Source organism: Rana temporaria, chromosome 6, assembly GCF_905171775.1.
Source record: "Rana temporaria chromosome 6, aRanTem1.1, whole genome shotgun sequence".
In the NCBI taxonomy this organism is placed as follows: domain Eukaryota; kingdom Metazoa; phylum Chordata; class Amphibia; order Anura; family Ranidae; genus Rana; species Rana temporaria.
Genome location: NC_053494.1, coordinates 57,038,202 through 57,062,577, shown reverse-complemented (window position 1 = coordinate 57,062,577; position 24,376 = coordinate 57,038,202). Strand labels below are relative to the sequence as shown.

At 40.7% G+C, this 24,376-nt stretch overlaps 1 protein-coding gene across 1 annotated transcript in view; it reads right to left on the bottom strand.

The window, feature by feature from the left end:
- DNAH3 (dynein axonemal heavy chain 3) overlaps nucleotides 1–24,376 on the bottom strand; it is a 483,492-nt gene that overhangs the window by 130,564 nt on the left and 328,552 nt on the right. The window contains exons 39-44 of the mRNA XM_040356847.1: nucleotides 22,003–22,132; nucleotides 19,850–20,086; nucleotides 19,526–19,629; nucleotides 18,144–18,438; nucleotides 14,681–14,860; nucleotides 5,423–5,546 (exon numbers count right to left, since the gene is read on the bottom strand). Of these exons, the coding sequence (XP_040212781.1) occupies nucleotides 5,423–5,546; nucleotides 14,681–14,860; nucleotides 18,144–18,438; nucleotides 19,526–19,629; nucleotides 19,850–20,086; nucleotides 22,003–22,132 (1,070 nt within the window). The remainder of the gene's footprint in view (nucleotides 1–5,422; nucleotides 5,547–14,680; nucleotides 14,861–18,143; nucleotides 18,439–19,525; nucleotides 19,630–19,849; nucleotides 20,087–22,002; nucleotides 22,133–24,376) is intronic.

Here is a 24,376-nt window from a genome sequence, read left to right as displayed (position 1 = left end):
AGGGCACATGCCTTCCATGTCTTGACTGGTTCTATGGGTCCCCACACTGCTGCTGCCCATGACATTTCTTTACTGCTTGTGACTAACCAACAAGTTGTTGTATAAAGGAGGGTGGCCTTAAACAGGACACCGCCCATCATGGTGATCCTCACCACTGCCATCTGCATGCTTTCCAGATGAAAAGAGAGTGGGAGCATGGGGAACTAAAGAGGCTTGAGGGACAGACAGCCATGTCACCAGAAGGTAAGTGATTGAGTGTGTGTATGTATGTGTGTGTAAGTGTGTGTAACAATGTGTGTGCTTATGTTTATTCAATGTTTGTCTAGGTATGGGTATAAAATGTATGTGTTTATGTGTGTGTGTATGTGTATAATTATATCTACTGTATATAGTGCATGTGCATTTATGTGTTTACAATGTGTATGTCTATACAGGATTATAGGTGGTGCGGTTTTCTGAATTGTATATACTTCTGACCTCTGTATGTTATGCCTGGAACCTGTACTCTGTACATTACATACACCTGACTTCTGCACGCTATACATTTCATATTTCTGACCTCTGCCCTATGCAAATTACAGGCACCTGACCCATGCACTATATATGCTACATACTCCTGAGCCCTGCAGGATCCACATTAAAAATACCTGTCTCCTCTACTCTGTATGCTGCATAAACAAGATGCCTGCACTATGTACGATTCATATTCCTGACACCCTGCACTCAACTCCCAAAGCATCAATTACAGTTGGTGAGGTTGCCTATTTGAGGATCACTTCATCTTGCTGCCATAAAAAATAGTCTACAGCCAGTAAAAGTGTGTGTCACACACACACCAAGTCTCTTCCATGGTTGGGTTTCTGCTCAGCAGAGCATTCAGCAAAACAAACAGGACAATGTGACTTTTTCAGTCTCCTGGCTATGTGCCTTAGTCTAATAAATGTCTGGTGAGAAACACAACTCGTCGTGTTTGGAGGAGAGAGAATGCTGAGTTGCAACCAAAGAACACCATACCTACTGTAAGCATGGGGGGTGGCAACATTATGCTTTGGGGCTGTTTCTCTGCAAAGAGAACAGGACGACTGATCAGTGTACATGAAAGAATGAATGGGGCCATGAATCATGAGATTTTGAGTGCAAACCTCCTCCCATCAGCAAGGGCATTAAAGATGAAACATGGCTGGGTCTTTCAGCATGACAATGATCGCAAACACACCACACGGGCAATGAAGGAGTGGCTTTGTAAGAAGCATTTCAAGGTCCTGGAGTGGCCTAGCCAGAAAACCTTTGGAGGGAGTTGAAAGTCTGTGTTGCCCAGCGACAGCCCCAAAACATCACTGCTCTAGAGGAGATCTGCATGGAGGAATGGGCCAACATACCAGCAACAGTGTGTGACAACTTTGTGAAGACTTAAAGAAAACCTTTGACCTCTGTCATTGCCAACAAAGGATATATAACAAAGTATTGAGATGAACTTTTGATATTGACCAAATACTTATTTTCCACCATAATTTGCAAATAAATTCTTTCAAAATCAGACATGTGATTGTCTGGATTTGTTTCCACATTTTGTCTCTTATAGTTGAGGTATACCTATGATGACAATTACAGGCCTCTCTCATCTTTTTAAGTGGGAGAACTTGCACAATTGGTGGCTGACTAAATACTTTTTTGCCCCACTGTATATTCAACCACGCCCTTCCTGCATGCAGAACTTGTAGCCATGTGACATTATTGCTTTCCTCATAGTGCCCAAGGGTGTCACCGGTCTTTCACAATCATAGCAATGCCCCTGTTGACATGTCATTTATTTTAGAATTAAAATTTAGAAATAGTGGTTTGTAAATGTCAGATATTTCACTGTGGCCTACATCTGCAAATTTACCCCATTATATGCATATAACAGGTTTTAATCATTTATATCAGGTTTTATCATCCACAGTGGGGATCCAGCTAAAGTGGTCCTTTCTGAGACACTTAGTGCAGTTTCCATAGTCATAACATATTTGGTTCCATGTTTTATCCCCTTGGTTTTCTTCTCTTTACAGTATATGCAGGATGTTGACTGCAGAAACGATAAGTAATTTTAGAACTTTTTCCACCTTTAACTTGACCTATAAACTGTACAACTCAATTGAGAAACAAACTGAAATCTTTTGGGAAGGGGGAGTATAAAATAAAATACTAAAATAATGTGTTTGCATTTGTGCGACACCCTCTTATAACTGGGGATGTAGCTGTGTTCAGAATTAAGCAATCACATTGAAATTCATGTTAAATAGGAGTCTATAATAGGAGAATAGAATATCTGGCAAGTACTGGCTGTGTGGTACATGTGACAACAATCTCCCGTATTCTTTATCTGAACGGTGTAGAGTGGCAAGACGGAGGCCTTTTCTTATGAAGAAAAACATCCAAGCCCGGCTAAATGTTGCAAAAACACATCTGAAGTCTTCCAAAATCATGTGGGAAAATGTGTTCTGGTCTGATAAAACTTTTTGGCCATAATTCCAAAAGATATGTTTGGCGCAAAAACAACACTGCACATCACTAAAAGAACACCATACCCACCAGGGAGCATGGTGGTGGCAGCATCATGCTTTGGGGCTGTTTTTCTTCAGCTGGAACAGGGGCCTTTTTTAAGGTAGAGGGAATTATGAACATGTCCACATACCAGATGGCACAAACCCTTCAGGCTTCTTCTAGAAAGCTGAACATGAAGAGGAATTTCATCTTTCAGCATGACAACGACCCAAAGCATACATCCAAATCAATAAAGGATAGGATCTGAGGGGGGCTGTACACAGGTGATGCCCTCGCAATCTGACAGATTTGGAGTGTTTTTGGAAAGAGTGGAAAAATATTGCCAAGTCAAGATGTGCCATGCTGATAGACTCATACCCAAAAAGAGTGCTGTAAAAAAAGAAAATCAAAAGGTGCTTCAAAGAATAAGTTTAAGGGTGTGCACACTTAAAAAAAATTAAGTTCACCAATATACGTCGGCAGAATGGCACGCCTGCACAAACCGACGTACCTGTACGTCAGTCCCCAAAAGCAGGATAGTGGGTGCACATGCGCCCGCCATGCACCGCTAACTCGTTGTAAGTCGGCAGCCCGCAATCACGGTGAGGAGAGGCAGAACAGGGAACTGTAAACAAGGCATTTCCCTGTTCTGCCTAGTAACGTGACAGAGATCTACTGTTGGCTTTGTCAATCCACCCGCAATAGTAGTACGTATGCCTATATGCCTGCAACCTGGACCAAATACTCGGAGGAACAAGACAGCATCAAACACGGCTGCATCAAACACGGCTTACGCATTGTGAGGGGGAACCCTCTTCCTCAGAGCCACAGCAATGATATCAGAACTTCCCCACGACCTTCAATAAGTGCTTGCAATCACATGTCTAGGTGGACCCCCACAGAGCCTGCCACATAGTACATCATACCTTAAACCTTCTACACATCATGGGTCCTAGCCACTCCCCCCACACACATCCACAGTAATGCCCCCCCCCCACAAAAAAAAGGTCATAGGCAGGAGCGCTGGCTGCACTGACACATAACAGTGTGTTTGAGTGTGTGTGGGGGGGGGGGGGGAATAGGCTAGGGCCCATGATGTGTAGAGGGCAGCAAAATTCTAGACAATCCATACTCCTTTAGAAGGCTCTTATACCACTTAGCGACTAAACTCCTGAGTGCAGGAGATTGTTTGTGTTTCAGAGATCTACTGTTCCCTGTCATCGGGAACATCGATCTCTGTCATGTCAGTGGTAGCCCATCCCCTCTACAGTTAGAACACGCTGAGGGAACACACTTAACCCCTTGATCGCCCTCTAATGTTTAACCCCTTCTCTGCCAGTGACATTTATACAGTTAGCTCTGATCACTGTATAAATGTCAATGGTCCCAAAATAGAGTAAAAATAGTGTCAAAAGAGTCGATCTGTCTGACGCAATGTCGCAGTCTCGATAAGAATAGCAGATCACCGCCATTACTAATACAAAAATAATAATAATAATAAAAATGCCATAAATCTATCCCCTATTTTGTAGACGCTATAACTTGTGCGCAAAATATACATTTTTTGCGATTTTTTTTAACCAAAAATATGTAGAAGAATAAATATCGGCCTAAACTGACGTACATATTTTTGGGGGATATTTATTATAGCAGAAAGTAAAAAAAAGTTTCCTTTCAAAATTGTCTGGCTTTTTTTGTTTATAGCGCAAAAAAAAAAAAAAAATCTGCAGAGGTGATCAAATACCACCAAAAGAAAGCTCTATTTGTGGGGGAAAAAAAGGACACAAATTTTGTCAATTAAATCGACGCAATGCCAAATTGTAAAAAGTGCTCTGGTCAGGAAGGGAGTAAAATCTTCTGGGGTTGAAGTGGTTAATTTAAACATCTACAGTTATTGGCTCTAGTTTGCCATATCTTTTTTATTTACTATACCTTGAACATTGGAAAGAATCTAGTAATAAACATGAATTGTGTTTAGATTGTCATTTCTATACCACTGTCTCGAATTATATCCACACACCAGAAAGATAGTGATTTTTATACCAAATGGGAAATCAAACTGCTTCATAGCAAGTGCTTTATGAAATTGTTACAGCATGAAAATAGATTGCTGTGCTTTGAAAAGAGATAAATGTTTGTAGTTAAAGCTCAGGTGTTTGATGTGGACAGGGATTAAATAAGGATTCAGAGAGCTAAAGCTCATTGAGCTCATTGAAAATAAGGTGTTGCATGTTTCTTACATTTTTGTGATATACAGCATAGATAACCACCAAGGTTTACAAACTGAAGCAGATTCTTATTTTCTTTACACACTAAAAAAACTGTACAACCAAGGAACCAACCTGACTTCAACACAGGATTGTGCTAGGACTTATGTAATTGAAATCAGGATAGCACCCATTGACCTTTATAGTGAACGAAGGTTCAGTCCTAGTCTGTGATGGAATGTACTTCAAGAAACTCACCATGCACAAAGGTTTGGTTATGTGTGTACTGAAGTGCATCAATGATCTTTGCTTAATATTTACCTTTATTTACCGTAGATGTGAAAAATAGTCTTCATTCATCCTAGTAAGTCCACGTACCAAGTTTTATGTGGTGTTTCTCATAATTTGGTTTGACACCTACTGTATGTGTCAGTGAGTATATGGGTCCTTAAGTGCAAATTCAAATTACGATATTTTTTTAAAGATTGCACTTGAAAAAGCAATAGAGGGCTCCAACAGCCATTTTATGGGAAACAGATCTTTCCCATGATACTGTAGGAGTCAGCTTATCAGGGTGCAGATCTTCTACTAAACCCTGTCTCTAACACAACCCCAATATCCTTGAAGAGTTAATTACAGTACAACACTATAGAAACAATAACAGACCATATACATATATATTATAAAAGTACCTTAAGAATGCAAAATCAAATCCTTTGCCGAAGTGCCAGTCAGCAATAGAACAAAATATTTTTGTTAGAGTTTCATCATCAAAGGCATTTATGGAGACTACGTTCAAGTGACGCGTGAAACGAACTGCAAAAGGAAGAAAAAAACAGTTAGTAGAGACAAAATGTCAGAGAAAGTACTTGAGAGTTTTCTGAAGCACACAATATCCCATTGCTTCTATACCACACAGGGAACTACTAGAGCTGCTCCATTGGTTTTATCACCAACCGTAAAGGAGAATGACAGAGAGAGAGATACTTATTTCTCAGTACTACAGCACACACGTCAAAGTGAGTGATTGCTTCAAAAGTGTATGAAAGTGGTTAGTGCACACAGTGACAGCACGAAAGTATAGCCATGGGGAGGACATTTTTTTTTCCATACAAAGAAGGGACAAAAACAGAATAAAGTGTAAAAAATGACTGTTCACTGCAGTGTAGAAAATCCCTCTACCGAGCTGCTGTAAAATGACTGAAAACATTTTAGAGCAATATATCCTTATAACAACCTGTCACTTTTGCCTTCTCTTTACATTGTCATATCTTAACAAAAATATAGGAAGAGTAGCCTTCTTAAAAAATATTTAATAAAAAGTCTGTTTAACCACACAGTATTATCTAGTTCACAGAGGTTTCGTTTTATTTAGCAATATTTAATTTATTATATGGCTATGCCATATTCTGCAAAGTTGTTAAGAACAATGTCAAACCACTTAAATCATTCAATTTGCAAAGGTTTCAAACAAATGTCTTTCACGTTGTCATTATGGGGTATGGTTTGTAGAATTTTGAGGAAAATAATGAATTTAATCCACTTTGAAATAAGGCTGTAACATAACGAAATGTGGAAATGGTAAAGCATTGTGAATACTTTCTGGATGCACTGTATAGTCTTTAGACTTCTTCTGAATCCTGAATTTACAGTGTGTAGTGACATGGGACACATGACTAGGTTGGGGAACTGACTTAATATTAGATTTTTCACATGACCACAGTCTCCGCCACGTCCGGGCATTGATGATCGCACTCCGCATGAAAGGTATCCCAATGTGCAGGACAAAGATGAACCTGCCCACACACATAAGCTCAGAAGCAGCTTAAAGATCACAGCAGAAAACCTCAGCATGTAATTTAATTGGTACACAAAGCCAACACAAATGTTACATACACACTACATATACTATAATTAATAAAAATGTAGATGTATTTTATTGGAATTTTATGTGATATACCAACCAAATAATTGTGAAGTGGAAGGAAAATGATAAATGTTTTTCAATTACATTTTTTACAAATAAATATCTGCAAAGTGTGGCATTCATGTGTATTCAGTGAGTGAGCGAGTGAAAAACTTGGTATAGCGCAACACATGCGAACTGAATCGCCTCAGGGCGCTTGATATCCATTCCCTACTATCTTTTGCCTTCAGAATAGATGGGTTTTGAGTTTTTTTCTGAAGGCCTGGTCATTCACTTCCGTTTGGATGCTGGTTGGTAAAGCGTTCCATAGTCCATTCAGCCCCCCTGAAACTTTGTAGAATCACCTTTCACTGCCATTACAGCTGCAAGTCTTTTTGGGTATGTCTCTACCAACTTTGCACATCTAGAGAGTGATATGTTTGCCCATTCTTCTTTGCAAAATAGCTCAAGCTCTGACAGATTTTATGTAGAGCGTTTGTGAACAGCAATTTTTAAGTCTTGAACAAAGATTCTCAATTGGATTTAGGTCTGCACCTTGACTGGGCCATTCTAACACATGAATATGCTTTGATCTAAACCATTACATTTTAGATCTGGCTGTATGTTTATGGTTGCTGTTCTGCTTGAAGGTGAATCTCCACCCCAGTCTCAAGTCTTTTGCAGACTCCAACAGGTTTTGTTCTAAGATTGCTCTGTATTTGGCTACATCAATCTTCTCATCAACGTGGACATTCCTCGCTGAAGAAAAAGGCCCCCTTAGTCTGTCTGCAAAGTGCTGCATCTATGTGATGTGTAGAACAGTGCCGCAACTAAATGACATTCGTAAAGGAAAAATGTAAATTAAACTTGGTCGCAGCTGTAATGTATTTCTGGCTCCTGGCAATATAGATGAAAAATGAATGAAAAAACTGGCGTGGGCCCCCCTCCCCAGTCCATACCAGGCCCTTCGGGTCTGGTATGGATTCTAAGGTGAACGCCATGCCAAAATAAAAAAAAAAAAAAACAGTGTGGGGCCCCCCCCCCCAAATCTATGCCAGACGCTTTGGATCTGACATAGATTTTAACCATTTGCTGACCGCCGCACGCCGATTTACGTCGGCAGAATGGCTCGGGCAGGAAAATGGGCACACCTGTACGTCCCTTTGAATTTGCCACCTAGCAGACGCGCAGGTCCTGTGAACTTGATGTTCGACTGGCAGCCAGCGATCATGACACAGAGAGGCAGAACGGGGAGATGCCTATGTAAACAAGGCATTTCCCGGTTCTGCATAGCAACATGACAGGGATCTACTGCTTCCTGTCTTAGGAAGCAGTGATCTCTGTCATGTTGTAGTGAGACCACCCCCCTACAGTTAGAACACATCCCTAGGAAACACTTAACCCCTTGATCGCCCCCTAGTGTTTAACCCCTTCCCTGTCTGTGAAATTTATACAGTAACCAGTGGCTATTTGTGGCTCTGATCGCTGTATAAATGACAATGGTCCCAAAATAGTGTCAAAAGTGTCCGATGTGTCCGTCATAATGTCGCAGTCCCAATAAAAATCGCAGATCGCCGCCATTACTAGTAGAACAAAATAAATATAAAAAATGCCATAAATCTATCCCCTATTTTGTAGACGCTATAACTTTTGCGCCAACCAATTAAAATATAGACTTATTGCAATTTTTTTTACCAAAAATATGTAGAATACATATTGGACTAAACTGTGGAAGAAATTCTTTTTTTTTATATATATTTTTGGGGGATATATATTATAGTAACAAGTAAAAAATATTGCTTTTTTTTCAAAATTGTCGCTCTTTTTTTGTTTATAGCACAAAAAATAAAACAATGATCGAATGCCACCAAAAGTAAGCTCTATTTGTGGGAAAAAAAGTATGTCAGTTTTGTTTGGGTACAACGTGGCACGACCGCGCAATTGTGAGCTAAAGCGACGCAGTAGAGAATCACAAAAAATGCTCTGGTGAGCAAGGCGGTAAATCCTTTCCGGGGCTGAAGTGGTTAAAGGAAACTCCATGCAAAAAATAATAATTGCCATGGTCCCCCCAAAATCTATACCAGACCCTTATCCAAGCAAGCAGCCTGGCAGACCAGAAAAGGGGGGGATGAGCAAGCACCTCCCCTCCTGAACCATACCAGGCCACTTGCCCTCAAAATTGGGATAGGGTCAAGGGCCTCATCCTCACAACCCTGTCCCGGTGGTTGCGGAGGTTTGCGGTTGGGGGGCTTATCGGAATCTGGAGCCCCCTTTAACAAGAGGGCCCCCAGATCCTGGCCCACCTATGTGAATTGGTATCCGGCACATTGTACCCCTTCCAAACCATTAAAAAAGTGTCAAAAAACACAATATACAGTTTTTAACAATTCCTTAAAACAAAAAAAAAAGTTTTTTTAATTAAATAAAAAACTCTGCCTACATGGGAGGCCTCCTTGTGGCAGCTGTTATATAGGCAAGGGTGGGGCCACCCGCTGATGTAACCAGATGACCCTACCCCCTCTGACATCACATGACAATAGAAGTGCCTGAATAAAGACCCCCACTGCAGGACCAGCAAGTATTAGTTCAATGAAAGCTGAAGACTTAAAGTAATATTATAGATTCATTTTTAAATAACAAACATGTTATAATTACCTTTTTTCTGCAGCATTGAAGGTCCCAATGAGCACAGTGGCCTCCATCATCCATAAATGGAAAAAGTTTGAAACCACCAGGACTCTTCCTAGAGTGGGCTGCTGCCCAAACTGAGTGATCTGGGAGAATGGCCTTAGTCAGGGAGATGGCCAAGAACCCAATGGTTTCTCTGTGGAGAGAGGAGAACTTTCCAGAAGAAAAAACATTTGTATAGCACTCCACCAATCAAGCCTGTATGGCAGAGTGACCAGACATAAGCCACTCCTCAGTAAAAGGCCCATGACAGCCACCTGGAGTTTGCCAAAAGGCACCTGAGGGACTCTCAGATCATGAGAAACAATATTCTTTAGTCTGATGAAACAAAGATTGAACTCTTTGGCCTGAATGGCAAGCATCATGTTTGGAGGAGACCAGGCACCGCTCATCACCTGGCCAATACCATTTTTCAGCAGCAGGAACTGGGAGACTAGTCAGGATCAAGGAAATGATGAATGCAGCAATGTACAGAGACATCCTTGATGAAAACCTGCTCCAGAGTGCTCTGGACCACAGACTGGAGCGAAGGTTTATCTTCCAACAGGACAATGACCCTAAGCACACAGCCAAGGTAACAAAGGAGTGTCTATGGGACAACTCTGTGAATGTCCTTGAGTGACTCAGCCAGAGCCCAGACTTGAACCTAATTGAACTTCTCTGGAGAGATCTGAAAATGGCGGTGCACCAATGCTCCCCATCCAACCTGATGAAGGTTGAGAGGTCCTGCAAAGAAGAATGGGAGAAACTGCCCAAAAATAGGTGTGCCAAGCTTGTAGCATCATACTCAAAAAGACTTGAGGCTGTAATTGCTGCCGAAGGTACTTCAACAAAGTATAGAGCATGTGATTTTTTTTTTTGTTTTCCATTTTTAATAAAATTGCAAAGATTTCAAACAAACTTCTTTCACTTTGTCATTATGGGATATTGTTTCTGAAATTTTGTGTAAAATTAATTTAATCAATTTTGGAATAAGACTGTAACATAATAAAATGTGGAAAAAGAGAAGCACTGTGAATACTTCTTGGAAGCACTGTATTATCTTAGAGCACTGTGTAGAAGGTGACACCGACTGGTTGCTCTGGGCAACAAGTACAATTCAAACTTCAGATACTTTTATTAAAAAAGGCACACGTTGCTGCAAACAAAGTCACATTCAATGTGTTTTTGATGGAAATAAAAATTTTGTAAACTAGGATGCCTTCAGCTTTATACTAAATGGAAATACAAAAGCGCCTCATACCTCTGTGTTTTGTTATACTGTAACTACATAATGTGAATAATAGTAGACGCTCTATTATTTTAGCCTTTCTGTAATTTACATTTAGTATTGGTGTCAAGCACCTGCTGTGTTTTGTTTGTAATGACTACCGTAATTTCATAGTACCTTTGTCTCGTACTCTTCATTTGGTTATTGTATAGGTGTCAAGAAATCTGTAATTACAGTAGTATTACTTTCTGAATTACCCTTTACTCTGACTAATAAAAGTCTCATAAATCTCCATACTGTGTCTCAAAGCTTGATTGGACATATTAATATGTAATAAGACATGTTAGATACCTTGACAGTAAATTGTAAGAGCTGTCTAAATCATACTCAGACAAATAAGTGTTTTTTGTTGCTGGTCCTATGATTTACAAAGTGACAAAGGTGTCGTTTTGGGTAGACGAGGGGAGAGCTAAAATTCCTTTCAGAACATTTGTTATAAGAAATCATAAATTCTGCCAGGGTATGTAAACTTATGAGCACAACTATATATATATATATAGATACACACATATCTATATATATATATATGTATGTGTGTATATATAGATACACACATACATACACACACACACACATACACACAGTGTAAAAGTATTCATACCCCTTGAAATTTGTCATTTTGTCATGTTACAACCAAAAACGTAAATGTATTTTACTGGGGTTTTATGTGATAGCCCAACACAAAACGGAACATAATTGTAAAGTGGAAGGAAAATGATAATTGGTTGTCACATTTTTTACAAATAAATATCTGAAAAGTGTGACGTGCATTTGTTTTCAGCCCCCGAGTCAAAACTTTGTAGAACCGCCTTTCGCTGCAATTACAGCTGCAAGTCTTTTTGGGTAGGTCTCTACTAGGGATGAGCCGAAAATGCGAACAGGCAAAAAATGTTACCATTAAAAGTGTTTGGGGACCCGGGTACTGCTCCAGGGGGCATCAATGCAAAAAAAAGTTTAAAAAAACGGCTATTGTTTTGGAAGCAGTGTTTTTAATAATGCTTAAAGTGAAACAAAAAAAAATGAAATATTTCTTTAAATATCGTGCTGGGCGGGGGGGGGGGGGCGCTTCTTTGACTCCTTAGTCTGCCTGTAAAGTAGCACATCTTTCCCATGTTTATAACAGTACCACAGCAAAATTTTATTTCTAAAGAAAAAAATGTAATTTATAAAACTGCTCGCGGCTGTAATGTATTGTCGGCTCCCAGCAATATAAATAAAAATTTACAAAAACAGCATGTTCCCCCCCCCCCCAGTCCATTACCAGGCCCTTCAGGGGCCTGGTGTGGGGGTCCTCTAGGTCCCCGGGCACTATATACTGGGGGCCTTCACAGTTACTCGTGTTGGGCGCAGGAACGAGCCCTGCTGTGAAATATTATATCAAAAATGTAATTACATGCAGAAAATTTGGGCCTTGGGTGATGGTGGTGGTGCCCTAAGCAAAAAATATTGTTGGAAGCTAGCATCTTCAAGATTGAGGAGGAATAGTATAGTCAGCATAGGCAGTCTTCAAGGGATCCCAGATTTATAGCAAATTCAATCAGTTACGTCAGCATGAGGTGCTTGATAGCTGCTGATCCAAAACTTATACATTTTTATGAATGTGAGCCTATCACCGGAGCCTATAAACCCTCCAGCAGCACTGAATATGCGTTCAGAAAGCACGCTGAATGCAGGATAGGCCAGTAGCTCATTGCTGGTTCAGAGGACAAATCTATAGAAGAGGCCATAGAGGAAGAAGAGGAGGGGTGAAGGAGAGAGCTGTGACAGAATCACCACTAGCATTTTAGAGGCGTGGTGGCGGAACAAGCTCCAACAACACTGAACCCTGTCCTGCATCCTTCCCAGCTACCATCAGAGTTACCCAGTGCACCTTGAAGGAAAGGTAACATCCTTGCCCATACCTGCTGGACCATGCGTCAGCGGTAATATGAACTTACTGCTGACCGCCGTGTCTAACAAGGCCAAAACATTGCCTGTCACGTGCCGCTAGAGAGCCAAAATGGCTATCTGGGGAAAAGAAATGGCGTTTTCGAACCTGCCACTGAGGTACAGCACATTCCACAAATTCACGAAAGGTGGCAGAGTCTATCAGCTGAAAAAACAGCAGTTGCAGTGCTAGCAATTTGGCCAAGCTAGCATTTAGACGCTGAGCATGAGGATAGCTGAGACCGAATTTCTTTTAACGGTTCAGCAACTGGGGTAGGGAAATTTGCCTGCTAAAATCAATTGGTGGTGTACTGCTAGCAGATTGGTTGCAAGTACTTGGGACACCTATTGCTATACCTTCATTCCTGTCAGGGACCTGCTGGTATGGGAAGAAGGCTCTTGCGTGCACGCATGCGCGCTGCTGTGCAGAATAGGCAGCAGCATCTATCGGTGCCTGTGCACCGGTGCGTGTCGAATGCATGCGCATCGGGTGCGCGCATGCACATTAGCTCTACCTGGCGCCATTATGCCTTTAAAAACCCAGCAGCTGCAATGATGCATTGCTGTTTGATCTGCAACTCTGTACCAGTAATCTGCATACCTGTTTATCCGTTACCTGTACCGACCTGGCTCTGCTTGACCATCCGATATCTCCAATCCCGACCTTGGCTTGCTTTGACCCTGCTCAGTCTTCTATTTGCCTACCTGCTGCCAGACCTTGCCTGTACCTCTGACCACGCTTAGTCTCCTGTATCCAACCAACTTATTACCTGCTCCGACCCGGCCTGTCTGACCCTGCTACTGTCTGCTGCTCTGTGTTACACCTAACCCGGCTTGTCTCACCCTGCTCCAACTTCCTGCTGTTCCTGTACCCGCCAGCTCCTGGGTCGCTGACCTACAACCACATCTACTGCTGCCTACAGTTCCAGCCATCCCTGGAGGATCATCATCCTGCCACTGTGCCAGGCTACTACAACTACCCCAGGCACTCCTACCTCGCTGCACTCTCAAGCTCCCTGTCCCCACTCCAGTGACTCCTGAGCCAGGGCTGTAAGACAGGTCTCCTTCTGCAAATCAGGCTCTACTACCAGGTACGCTTTATACCTAACAATTCCTCTCAGTGCAGGTTTTTGAGAGGACTGGAGGTATAGTAGGGTTGGTGATTCCAGATAAGAAGCAAGGAGAAGTCCGCCTTTTTCTAAAATGTGGGTCTTTCAAGTGCTGTTGCCAACGGACTGCATGGCAGGTTGTCATATGTCTGGTCAAGCATGTGGTGCCCAAGTGGCTGCTGTTCTGGCCACGCTTGATGCACTTCAGACAGATTTCAAACAGCAACAGTGTGATCTGCTGCACACCTTTTGAAAAAGGCCCACACCAAGGAACTTTTAAAAGTCAGCGGGGAGTCAGCAGCACCCTGCACCTGCAGAACTCTGCGGTGTGATTCAATAGGGTGGGTACAATTTAGCTGCCTGGTGGCCTACCGGACATGATGTATTTTTTGTTTTGCAACACCACACTACACTGTATTAGATATTGTGTACACTGCCTGAAGTGTATTAGAAAGTATACACCACCAAATGCACTGTGTATATATATAGGCTACACTGAATGCAGAGTATATATATATTTTAGACTATATATATATATATATATATATATATATCTCAATACTCCGCCTGCACTGTATTAGAAACTGTACGATGGCTGCACTGTATTGTATACTGTGTACACCACCAGAGGTGTAGTAGAAACTGTACACACTGTATTAGATACTGTGTACACCTCCTGCACTGTATTAGAAACTGTACAACAGCTACACTGTATTGTATACTGTGTACACCACCAGAAGTGTAGTAGAAACTTTACACACTGTATTAGATACTGTGTACACCACCTGCATTGTATTAGAAACTGTGCAATGGCTACACAATGGCTATACTGTGTAAACAAAGGTTTCAGTTACACCAGGACACTAATGGGTTACGGGTGCATACAGAAATATTTCAGTAATAACCAAAAACATTAGAATCAAATGCTTTTAACATTTCTTTATTTATAATAAAAGTCTTCAAACTGCTATCATGGTAATGTATTACCCCATAAAAACTTTAAAAAGATGTACTATCTTTATAAAAATCTAAGCAAAAAAATCGCTCTTACCAGTAATGTCGTTTCTTCCACCACCGGGGGGCCCCATAGCCGAAATTAACAGGATATCTACAATATCCAACCTTGAAGTGTCTTTTCTATCATACCAATGCCCATGGTCAATCCACTGTCTTAATAGTTCAATGGGTGGTTGGGCTCCATAAACTTCTTTTGCAGGCATATTTAGATCATCTGTCAACATAAGTACAGGGTTTATATAATGTGGTCATGAGTTCGCTATGATGATTATATAGTTGCTAGTATTTTGAATCAGAACCTTATACAAATCACATTCGCCACTCCCAGATACTCCAGTATAACTCACTGTCAGTACAAAGCACTCTGCCCATGAGTGTCTACTTTTTTCTCTGTTAAGTGGACTTAATCAAATTCTTAAGAAGGGTTTGCGGCAACATCAGATAGCATTAAACATAAAGAGACATTCAGAAGAAGATTACTTTATACCAAAAAATATGTTCAAATTACATTAACACAGCAGAAGTAATAAAACACTTGCTGTGTGCCATTTAATGAACATTTTTTGTGTGTCGATTGTGTTTGATAAAGCCTTATAAATCAGTGGCCGCTGGGCTGCGGCCTTTCTCTTTCCTGGCCTCCAGCTAGCTGCAGATCCACATCATTGGTCACAGAATGCATAGTGGAGTCTGTAGATTGTTCTGCAGAACATATTCTTCCTTCTGAAATCTCAGGGCAATTTTGCATCACAAAAGACCTATGTAGCATTTTAAAGGTGTTTTAGATAACTTCCCTGTGGTCCCAAATACAAAGGAAATGTGTCTCAAACCTGGGCAACTGAAAAAAGCACATGGCTAAAAAAAATAAAAATGTGTGGGTAGATGTTATTTTCAGTCAATACTGCGTGTCAAAATGATCTGTAGATACAGATTTATAAGAAACTGAGGTTATATACAAACCCTCCTCCCCTGCAATAATTGCTTCTTGTGCCTTTCTATTGTTCTGTGATGGTTGTCCTCACATTAGAGACCCTTTCACACCACTGTGCTGTGGCAATATGTTATATCTGGTGTGCTGCATTGCCATTAATTGTGAATGGCAACTTGAAGCACCTCTACAATGTGCATTTGTTGATGTACACTGAATAATGCAGTAACACATTGCAGTGTGCTGTGTTAGCAAAATGCAGCAGGTTCAGTTTTTGTGTCCATTGTGGTGCGTTATGGTACATTAAACACAAAGCAATGGATATGACTGGTGTGAACAGCCCCTAAAAGACTGGATAGGAATGCATAGGGGATGGATGAGAAAGGCTAAATGCTATTTTTACAAGGACATTTAAGGTTTGAGCACAATTTATTATTTATCTGTGGGTGTGTTTTGTTTCCAGATTTATTTTATCAAATGCATAGTTTGAACCTTTCAGGTTTGTGGCAGCATAGCTTTTTGTATTTATTACACTCAGTACAGTAACCCACAGCATGTAAATACAAATCTTTTTTCATTGATCTGTAGAGTGGTGAAGTGAGATTTCTATTGCATATTGTATTTGTGACATTATCATTGCACATAAGGCCCCAAAGCTTCAGTCTGGGTTCACACCACAGCACGGAGCGGCTCACCGTAGGGTCCGGTGCATCCCCATTCACTGTTTCATGTCTGATTTTAGCCTGAATCTTTAGCCAAATTCGGATCTGAAACAGACCAGAAGACGCACATGACTACTTTGCAATTCGCACCAGAGCCGCTCTGGAGATGTGTGAACCGGCTCCATAGAGAGCTGGTCACAATATCCTGACATGCGATTCGCAATAGTGTGAACTCAGCCTAAAATAATCATAATAAAATGTAAATTATGAATATTGCCAGAAAAAAATGATTTTTGGATTTTTGTACTCATCCTAAAATCGTTTTCTCTGAGTGCATTGAGGGACAGCTTTGATGATAATAAGCAACGTAGGGTTATACTGCTGCCTGAGAAATAGATGCTAGGCACATAAAAAACCGAAGGCAAGTTCTTTAAGGATATACTGTATACCTGCTCAGTTGTAATAAGCACGCCAAAAACAATACCAAATGAAAAAGGGAGCTGTGTCCCTCAATGTACTCCAAGAATAGGATTTTACTATGAGTGTAATATTTTCTATATTGTTCATTGAGAGACACAGATTTGATAATAATCAATCTGGGAATGTCCAAAGTAGTCAACCAACCCTAAAACTAGAAAAGGAACCAAGGATATTAAACTATTTGGCAGATACTAGCATCTGTAAAGATTTATTACATTGACCTCACATTGCCATCCCATTTTCTAAGGAAATTACTCTTCAACTCAGCCCTTGGGTTGAAATGTGCCAAGGAAGGTGCCTGTGCAGTGGTGTTGGGATCAATAAAGTTAAGTGAAGATTAAGTGAGCGGCTGTCAGTCCTATGAAAAAGACTGCAGATGGTGTGAGCAGAATCAGTACTGTGTAAGTCATCCAAGTATCCATGCTCATTTTTACCAATATTACATCAATGCAATTAATCCTAATATATAGTCAAAGGGCTATATTTTGTAGAAAGCTAAAAACACATTTATTCAGGCCGGGCACCCGCGATCGCTCGTTACAGAGCGGGGATCGGGAGCTGTGTGTGTAAACACACAGCTCCCGGTTCTGTCAGGGAAGAAATGCCTGACCGTCTGTTCAAACAATGTATGAACAGCGATCTGTCATTTCCCCTAGTGAGTCCACCCCCCCTACAATTAGAACACACCGAGGGAACATACTTAACCTCTTCCCCGCCCCCTAGTGTTAACCCCTTCCCTGCCAGTGGCATTTTTATAGTAATCCAATGCATTTTTATAGCACTGATCGCTATAAAAATGCCAATGGTCCCAAACATGTTTTAAAAGTGTCCACCATAATGTCGCAGTACCGAAAAAAAATCGCTGATCACCACAATTACTAGTAAAAAAAAATATATTAATAAAAATGGCATAAAACTACCCCCTATTTTGTAAACGCTATAACATTTGCGCAAACCAATCAATAAATGTTTATTGCGATTTTTTTTACGAAAAATATGTAGAAGAATACATATCGGCCTAAACTGAGGAAATTTTTTTATTTTTTTTTATATTTTTGGGTGATATTTATTATAGCAAAAAGTAAAAAATATTCATTTTTTTCAAAATTGTCGCTCTATTTTTGTTTATAGCGCAAAAACTAAAAACCGCAGAGGTGATCAAATACCACAAAAAGAAAGCTCTATTTGTAGGAAAAAAAGGACGCCAATTTTGTTTGGGAGCCACGTTGCACGACCGCGCAATTGTCAGTTAAAGCGACGCAGTGCCGAATTGCAAAAAGTGCTCTGGTCTTTGACCAGCAATATGGTCCGGGGGTTATGTGGTTAAGCTGGCACCAAAGTTAAGACATCTGGAATCTATCTTTTGTAGCACAACAGTGCCGACTTTGTACCCAATGAAAAAAAGATACTTTAAAAAATGTTTTCCTTACCCACAAACACAACAGCTTTTTTCCCTACTGGGGGGCCATAAAGGCCTTTCCTCCTCCTATCCAGCTTGGAGAATATGATATCCTGGGTCTGGTTTGCAGAAGTTCTTGCTGAGAAATTGATGCAGTTGGCAATATACTTATCTTTTGGAAGTTTTATCAAGAAACTGTTTGTTATTGCAGATTTCCCTGTTCCAGTGGGTCCCACAAACAGTATAGGAACTGAATGTTCCACATATGTATTTAAGAAAAATGATTGTCTGGCAGTTTCAGTTGTTGGTATAATAAGATCTGACACCTAAGGAAACAAAACAGTACTAATGATTAGGTTGCAATAACCACTTTAATACCAGGCATTTCCCCCTTTCCTCTCCAGGACTATTTTCAGCTTTCAGCGCTGTCACACTTTGAATGCGCGGTCATGTAACACTGTACCCAAACAACATTTTTATCATTTTCTTCCCACAAATAGAGATTTCTTTTGGAGGTATTTGATCACAACAGGGTTTTTTATTTTTTGTTAAACAAACTAAAAACAACCGAAAAAATTAAAAAAAGGCTTTCTTTGTTTCTGTTATAAAATGACGGGCACTGACAAGGCGGCACTGACGAGGCTGCACTGACAGGTACTGATGGGCACTGATGAGTTGGCACTGATATGGTGGCACTGATGGGCACTGATGAGGAGGCACTAATATGTAGAATTGATGGGCACAGATAGGCAGCACTGATATGCAGCACTAATGGGCACCGATAAGTGTCACTTGATATTCACTGAAGAGGAGGTACTGACACTCATTACTGATGGGCACTGATTGGCACCTGTGAAGGGCACTGACAGGGCATTATTGATGGGCACTGATTGGCATTTGATGGGCACTGACTGGCATTTTGATGGGCAGCTGTGGTGGGCACCTCTCATGGGGGCTGCGCTGACCATCAATGCACTGATTATCAGCGCACACCCCCCTCTGACAGAAGAGCCACCAATCGACTTTCCCTGTCAGCGCGAACCAAGGAAAGTTGATTACCGGCACTTCCTGGTTACCGCTGTGATCAGCTGTGATTGGTCACAGCTGATCACATGGTAAAGAGCCTACATCATACACTCTTTATGACGATCCGAGATGTGGTTTGTCAGAGTGACACACAGCACCACCGATCGCCACAATGTGTCCTCCCAGGGGCGTGCACGAGTGGCTTATACTTCTGGACCCCCAGTCAGAATAACGGAGCCACATTGCGGTCTTCAATCCTCAATGGGGCGGGCGGGAAGTGGTTAAGTAAATTAAACAGAATCACAGTATGGATGTATAGAAAATGTGTTTTCACTTAAAATAAACAATAAAAAAAAAAAAAAATTATCTCTAGAAGTTAATAGTTACCTTGGCAGTGGGAGAAATGGTCATTTCCTCTTTGGTAATGTAATCAGTCCACATATTCCACTGTCCACTGGCATGTTTGTGAAAATAAAAGTCATATACAGTTCCTGTAATTTGAGATATTTCTATATTAGTAGTGAGCAGTTGGATATTTAAAACAAACAACCCACCAAAAGGTTGGATTAAGATTAAAGACAAAACATAGAACAAACTTCAAAAGCGCTGCATTACATTATATAAACTCAAACATATAAAGACACAACATCTAGAAAATTTAGGAAACTTGTATGTAAAAAAAAAAAAACATTTTTGTAGATTCTAGTTTACCTCTCTCTGGGAACAAGTTGTTTTTGGTCAATTTAACACTCTTTGGTCTAGGATTTTGATCATCCATTCCCATCAGGAGGTTCCGGTAGAAACAATCAAACTTCTTCCTGCTGTCAGCATTTATGGTGCCACCAATGGTCCAAACCAAAGCAAAAAGGAAAAGGCCTTGTAGCCACAAAGTGATCTGCTGACTAGACATGGGCTCTTTACCCTCCTTTCCAGAATTGATGATTTCATCTGAAATATTGCAGAACCATGAACACTAGATGTAACCAATATAAAGCACATGTTTTTAAAGCATACATATACGTGCAATACAGCAAGTACACAAACCTCTTGCAAATCTACCCACTTAACTGGAGTTATATGCTTGTACTGAGTTTCATAGAGTATGAAAAAAATGGCCACTTCTGGTAGTTAGAGGTCTGAGTGCATGACAGATTAGGAGGACTAAGATGCAGAGTAGATAGGCTGATTTCACAGTTTCTGTTGGTGAGAAGCATGCATAAATTACGCATGTAATTTCCTGACTACTTATGATATTTTTGGAGTCTCTGGAGCACCAGGACAGTGGAAACATCCATAAAATTACCACATTTTGGAAAGCAAACACCCCAAGGCCTGGTGAGTCTTTTGAAGACACAATTGGACATTCTGACATCAAAACTGTGGATTTTTTTTCGACGGATGTTTGGTCAAACTTGTCTTGCATACGCACGGTCACACAAATGTTGTCGGAAATTCCCAAAAAGCCAAAAACGCAGTGACGTACAACACTAAGACGTGCCGAGAAAAATGAAGTTCAACGATTTCGAGCATGTGTTAAATTGATTCCGAGCATGAGTAGAATTTTTGTGTGTTGAATTGTGACAACAACTTTTGTTGTCGGAAAAATTGAGAACCAGCTCTCAAATTTTTGTTGTCGGAAATTCCGACAACAAATGTCCGATGGAGCATACATACGGTCGGATTTTCCGACAACAAGCTCACATTGAAAATTTGTTGTTGGAAATTCCGATCGTGTGTATGTGGCATTATTCTTTTGCCACACATTTTTGGAAAATGCAGAATAAAAATGAAACAAATTTTTTTGGTTTATTTAGATATTTCTTACATACGGCATGGGCATACTTAGAATTACAACCAAAAACATGTTCTGTTACTCCTTCTGAGTATGGCGATACCACATGTGTGAGACTATTTCCGTGGTGGTGATGATCAGAGAAATGTGACTGGCTGCACTATTAGGGCTCATTCATTCATGAAATTGGGAGGTGGCAAAACCATGAGGTTGAAGCACAGCTTTATCACCCCTCAACCACTACCCCCTTTAGCTGCAGAGTTAGTGGCTGGAGTGCACACTTGCCGTTGCTCTAATGGTTTGCCGCTGTATAAGGAATTATACCCTCTGCATGCCTGAATGGGGTTACTTGTGAGGGGTCCAAGGGGTTAAAGCAGGTGGTGAGGAGGTGATACAATGCCTCCGTGCTACATGTCAAATGCTCTCTAAAGAGTGAACCGAACATGGATGGTTCTTTAGAGAGCATTGCACATGTAAAGAAATCCTTATGGTGACACAATGGCTGCTGACAGTGATCAGAGACACCGTGACTGCTTTGGCGGTGATCAGATACACTAACTGGTGTGGTGATCTGGGACACTGTAAATGGTGTGGCGGTGATCAGAGACACTGGGCACTGGGGCACGCAAACAGAGGGGCGTACCTATGCGTCTTACTGGGATAACAGGGCACCCGCCCTGCCATTTATGTACACTGGCTGGACAGGAAGCACTTAACTTAGTGAAGATTCTGGTTCTTTTTACCTACAGGTTTAGTGTACTATCCTGTTTAAGGAGAGTCATTATTCATCCCCCCCCCCCCCAATTTTTTTTAGGCTGTATAAAGAAAAATCGATAAGTACATCAACATATACAGATGCTGTGCACTGGTATGAACACGGAGAAAAATTGTATATTTATCAGGAGGAAATTTAAAATAAAGCACCTTTCAGAGTGCGATTTTTAATTTTTATTTACATAAAAAGTTGTCGCAGGAATACCAAACATTAACTAAAGAAACAACTGTTGTTAAAATAATAAAATGTCTTGTTTTATGTAATTATCTTTACCCCAAATTTAATGTACAGCCTTACCCAGAAGGCAGGTGTAGAGTCTCATCATACTGTATGTCAGGTGGATGGAAGACGTCTGTATGAGAAATTTACATTCCAGATGGATAAAATTCAAGCACGGCTGAACGAGCCAGTTAAACATGTCGTTGATCTGAAAGTAAAATCAAGTACAATGTTTGGAAATACCATCACCGTGACTCCAAAGTAAACTAAAAACAAATCAAAAAACTGAACAAAAGCCTTAAATACATGACATATTTGTGAGTAAATCAAAAGCTTGCACATAACTTATGCCATGTTTTTCTATACTGAGACTATATAAAGTATTTCAATGCCACAATTCTTATTTTACATGTCCACGGGGAGCTATAGGAGAGAACTGCTTCATGGATAATTTATATGTGGTTCTTTTTATTTGTCTTGAACAAACTATATTTAAAAAAAGACACATACACAAATATACGTACATACTTACAAACGCACACACATATATTATACTGCAAAAAATATATAGTTTAAAGAACAATGTTTACATACTTAACTACTTGTCGACCAGCCGCTGCAGTTATACGGCGGCAGGTCGGCTCCCCTGCGCGAGAGCCCGTAGCTCTACGTCGCCTTCGCGAAGTGGCCACTGATCCCTACGCACATGCCCGGCGGGTGCGATCACCGCCTGGCACCCATGATCGCTCGTTACAGAGCGAGGACCGTGAGCTGTGTGTGTAAACACACAGCTCCCAGTCCTGTCAGGGGGAGAAATGCCTGACCGTCTGTTCATACAATGTATGAACAGCGATCAGTCATTTCCCCTAGTGAGTCCATCCCCCCCTACAGTTAGAACACACCCAGGGAACATACTTAACCCCTTCCCCGCCCCCTAGTGTTAACCCCTTCCCTGCCAGTGGCATTTTTATAGTAATCCAATGCATTTTTATAGCACTGATCGCTATAAAAATGCCAATGGTCCCAAAAATGTGTCAAAAGTGTCCGAAGTGTCCGCCATATTGTCGCAGTACCGAAAAAAAAAAATCGCTGATGCCATAAAAATACCCCCTATTTTGTAATCAATAAACGCTTATTAAGTAGAAGAATACGTATCGGCCTAAACTGAGGAAAAAAAATGTTTTTTTATATATTTTTGGGGGATATTATAGCAAAAAGTAAAAAATATTCATTTTTTTCAAAATTGTCGCTCTATTTTTGTTTATAGCGCAAAAACTAAAAACCGCAGAGGTGATCAAATACCACCAAAAGAAAGCTCTATTTGTGGGAAAAAAAGGACCCCAAAATTGTTTTTTTGAGCCACGTCACACGACCGCGCAATTGTCAGTTAAACCAACGCAGTGTTGAATCGCAAAAAGTCCTCTGGTCTTTGACCAGCAATATGGTCCGGGGGTTAAGTGGTTAATGTCTGTTCATCTTGTGATTGGTTCTATGCTATTGCACACCACCACAAAAATAGCAATGTTGGCAGAGACCAGCACACATGATGGTAGTCTCCTAGTGTGGCCAAGCTTAAAGGCCCATACACACAATACAAAAATCAGATGGAAAAAATTTGTACGACAAGCTGCCTGACGGTTTTCGGAAACGTTAGTACGGTGCTTTCGACAGATGATTTTGCTTTTTTGGCAGACAAAAGCTGGATGTGCAGACTATAAAATGTTTGTCCGATAGGAACTCAACGTCCGATTCTTGTTTCATTAGTATTAAAAAAATGGTAAGAGCAAGACTACGCATGCTCAGAAACGAAAGAATACTTACAAAACTATTCAACTTATTATGTCACTTCTGACAAAATGTTCATTCTGTGAGTAACCTCTTCACTTTCGACATGGAACTAGCATGCCACAAAAAAACGTACATTCGGTTGTACGAAAATCTAAGTGTGTGTATGAGGCTTTAGACTTACAAGTATAATTTCTTAATGAGTAGTAAGTGACCTTTAAAAAAAGCCTTCTCTGACTTTTTTTTTAAACAAATACATTTTTGGGGAAAAAAAGGGAAAAAAACATACAATGCAACGTAGCAAAACACAGGAAATTAGCAGAAAACATCCACACTGATATAACAATCGCCTGTATATAATATTTCAAAGTTACATAATATAACAGAAAAAAATGAACAAGGAAAATAAAAAAGGAGAAGAAAAACAAAAAATAAAACAGATCAGTATATGGGAACAACATACCAATGGCACACACCTTTTTTATTCTAATGATCCATGGAAGACATACAGTGGGTGACTGCGATATTGTGTCAATCTCGCTCCCTTTCTCGGCGAGATTGAGCACCTACGAGCCCCATCGCGGGAGCCAGCGCCGAGCTGGCTTGCCGCGATGGAGACAAAGCCGTCATAGAAGCGACGGGAGATCCGACTTGGATTCCCGCCAAT